The 2500-nt window shown below is 45.6% G+C and overlaps 1 protein-coding gene across 1 annotated transcript in view; it reads right to left on the reverse strand.

Annotated features, from left to right (window-relative positions):
* fras1 (Fraser extracellular matrix complex subunit 1) overlaps positions 1–2500 on the reverse strand; it is a gene marked incomplete at both ends in the record, with an annotated part of 186542 nt that overhangs the window by 79328 nt on the left and 104714 nt on the right. Inside the window, one exon of the mRNA XM_080531535.1 lies at positions 1537–1683. Coding sequence (XP_080387661.1) covers positions 1537–1683 — 147 coding nt within the window. The remainder of the gene's footprint in view (positions 1–1536; positions 1684–2500) is intronic.

Consider the following 2500-nt stretch of genomic DNA (forward strand, 5'->3'; position numbering starts at 1 on the left):
GGGGGGGGTGAGAGAGAGAGAGAGAGGGATGAGTGAGAGGGGTGATGAGAGTGCACAGATAAGAGACCAGTGAAGGGAAGAGAAGAGAGGGTGGGAGAATGAGAGAGGATGGCAAGTCAGAGAACAGGACAAAAGGTTAGATAGGAGAGAAAGAGGGGAAGAGACAGAAAGTGAAGTGAGAGAACACACACACACACACACACACACACACACAAACACACAGACACACAGAGACACACAGAGAGGCCCTTTTATAAGTCTTCTGACCCATGTTTGTGAGAAACATTTTTCATCCCCTAGTCAATGAAGTCACAGCATGAGGGGGTGAATCAGCTCACCACACCACACATCTGACTCACCACAACCCCATGACCCCTTCATGGCTGTAGGTGCTGCACCAACACTCACTCCCACCACCACTCCATCCTGACCGCTGACAGAGTCACTACATCTTTAATAATGGATAACCCTTATCCGTTTTAGAAAAAACTTCGTTGTTATTATTGGTTTTTGGGGTTGAATATCAGTCATATTGGAAAACGGAGCAATGCCTAAATCCAAACATTGTATAAAAGTATGTAAAAGGATGTTGATCTTCTGTATGGTGCTTTGACGGTCATCGTCCAAAGTTGTGACATTGTTTATTACGGGGTGAAAATGAAAGTTTTCTTAACATTGGCAGTTTGCGGTCAGCATCAGACCCTCTCACAGTTGAAAATATTATTTGTGTATAATGTTTATATCATTATTTTCAAATGTTGCACCACTGTGACACAATCTAAAATGCCCATGGGGGTTATCTCTGGCGTAAACAAAGCCACTACACAACCCTCTGTGCTTCGACTTGCCCCCAATTGAGAAGCGCAACACACAACACAACCCCTCCTCATCTCCAATTCTGATTACTGCAACATTCCCATGACCTAGCCAGGCAGAAAAATTACAACAACAACAACAACAACAACCGCGGCTAATAGCTAGCCAAACTAATGCATGATGTCCTGCTTCACTATGCGGCAGTTCACCCAAGGTTCAGAGGGACTTTCCAGATAGCTCGGGGGATAAACAAGAGCACTATTGACTAACTGCCGGTGGGACATCTCCTGTAAGGCAAAAGCTGCCCCCCGCCCCCCCCACCCTCCTCCTCCACACCGCTAGCCTGTCTCCCAGGAAATCAAATTCCTCTCCCCCACTAGCGGTTAGCGTAGCATTAATCCTGCATAAAAAAGTGAGAAGTGGATGGCTTCTTTGGGAGCGGGGGTTGCGTAGTGGTCCAATAGCAGGGGAAAAAAATCTCATTAAGATGCAGATAAAGGGCTCGGCGCAGTGCATTTGGAGAATCCGAGTCATTTCCGTTCTCCGAATCAGTTCGGCCATGATTTCGGCTTCATGTAACTATAACATAAGCAGAGAGTGAATATGAAAACTGCTATTTATTTATTTCCAATCAAATCCTGATGTAGGTAGGCCTATAGTATAATCACTGTGGTTCTCTCCTGGTCCACGGCGGTGTCATGTGTGTGGGGCCACGTTTACCTCTGCATGTCTGGGTGGTGGTGTTGAGGTAGTACTGGTGGGCACAGCTGTCATACTGGCACTCTCCGAACAGCAGCACCTTGCCAGGGTCTCGACAGGACGTACACACTCCCGCCCCGTCACACGTCAGACACTGGCTGTTGCAGGCTGTAAAACCACAGTGAATAACAGTTACGTAGATATACAGCAGGGGAGGCTGGTGGAGGTAGACATCGGAGGACAGGGCTCATTGTAATACATGGGATGGAATGAGGAATGGTATCATTCCATTCCATGCATTACAATGAGGCCGTCGTCCGATTTCTACCTCACCAGCCTCCCTTGAGTTAGATATACGTTACGTCACATTACACAAGTGTAAGAGTCAAATTCATAGGCTTCGGTTCCTGGCATTGCAGCAAAAGACAATAAGGCAATAGGCAAGATAAGTCAAGATAAAAAAGTGACAATAAAACAGGACATAAGTGACAAAATAAGACAGGATACAATTAGCAGTACAACTAGTACTAAAATAGTTCAAGTAGTGAAGTGTCTGTGAGCTGAAGGTTTAGGTAGTCTGTATACATGAGGTGTGTTTGGGGATGATAGTCAATTGTCTACAGTCGGCTTGTTTACTGTATGTACCCACTTCTGTCAGGACTGCTTCTGTCACTCCCTAGAGTCTGTCACACCATAGACTGCAGACCCATCTCTTCAGGCTACACCTGAACTCTCCCTCCTGAGACATCTACTACCCCCCCTGTACTGTTTCCCCAGTGTCAAAAATAAATACAAATAATCATAATAATAATCTTCCTTCTTCTAGCATGACGACTGCCAATGGCTCCAGGCCTGAGCGTAGATTACTTTTTCCCGCTATGACTGGTGGATAGATGATGCACTTACTTAGACAAATGTATTGATCGTAAGTCGCTTTGGATAAAGGCGTCTGCTAGATGCCAAAAATGTAAATGTGAGTCTGATT

Source organism: Nansenia antarctica (genome assembly GCF_963989245.1).
Source record: "Nansenia antarctica genome assembly, chromosome: 5".
Lineage (NCBI taxonomy): Eukaryota > Metazoa > Chordata > Actinopteri > Argentiniformes > Microstomatidae > Nansenia > Nansenia antarctica.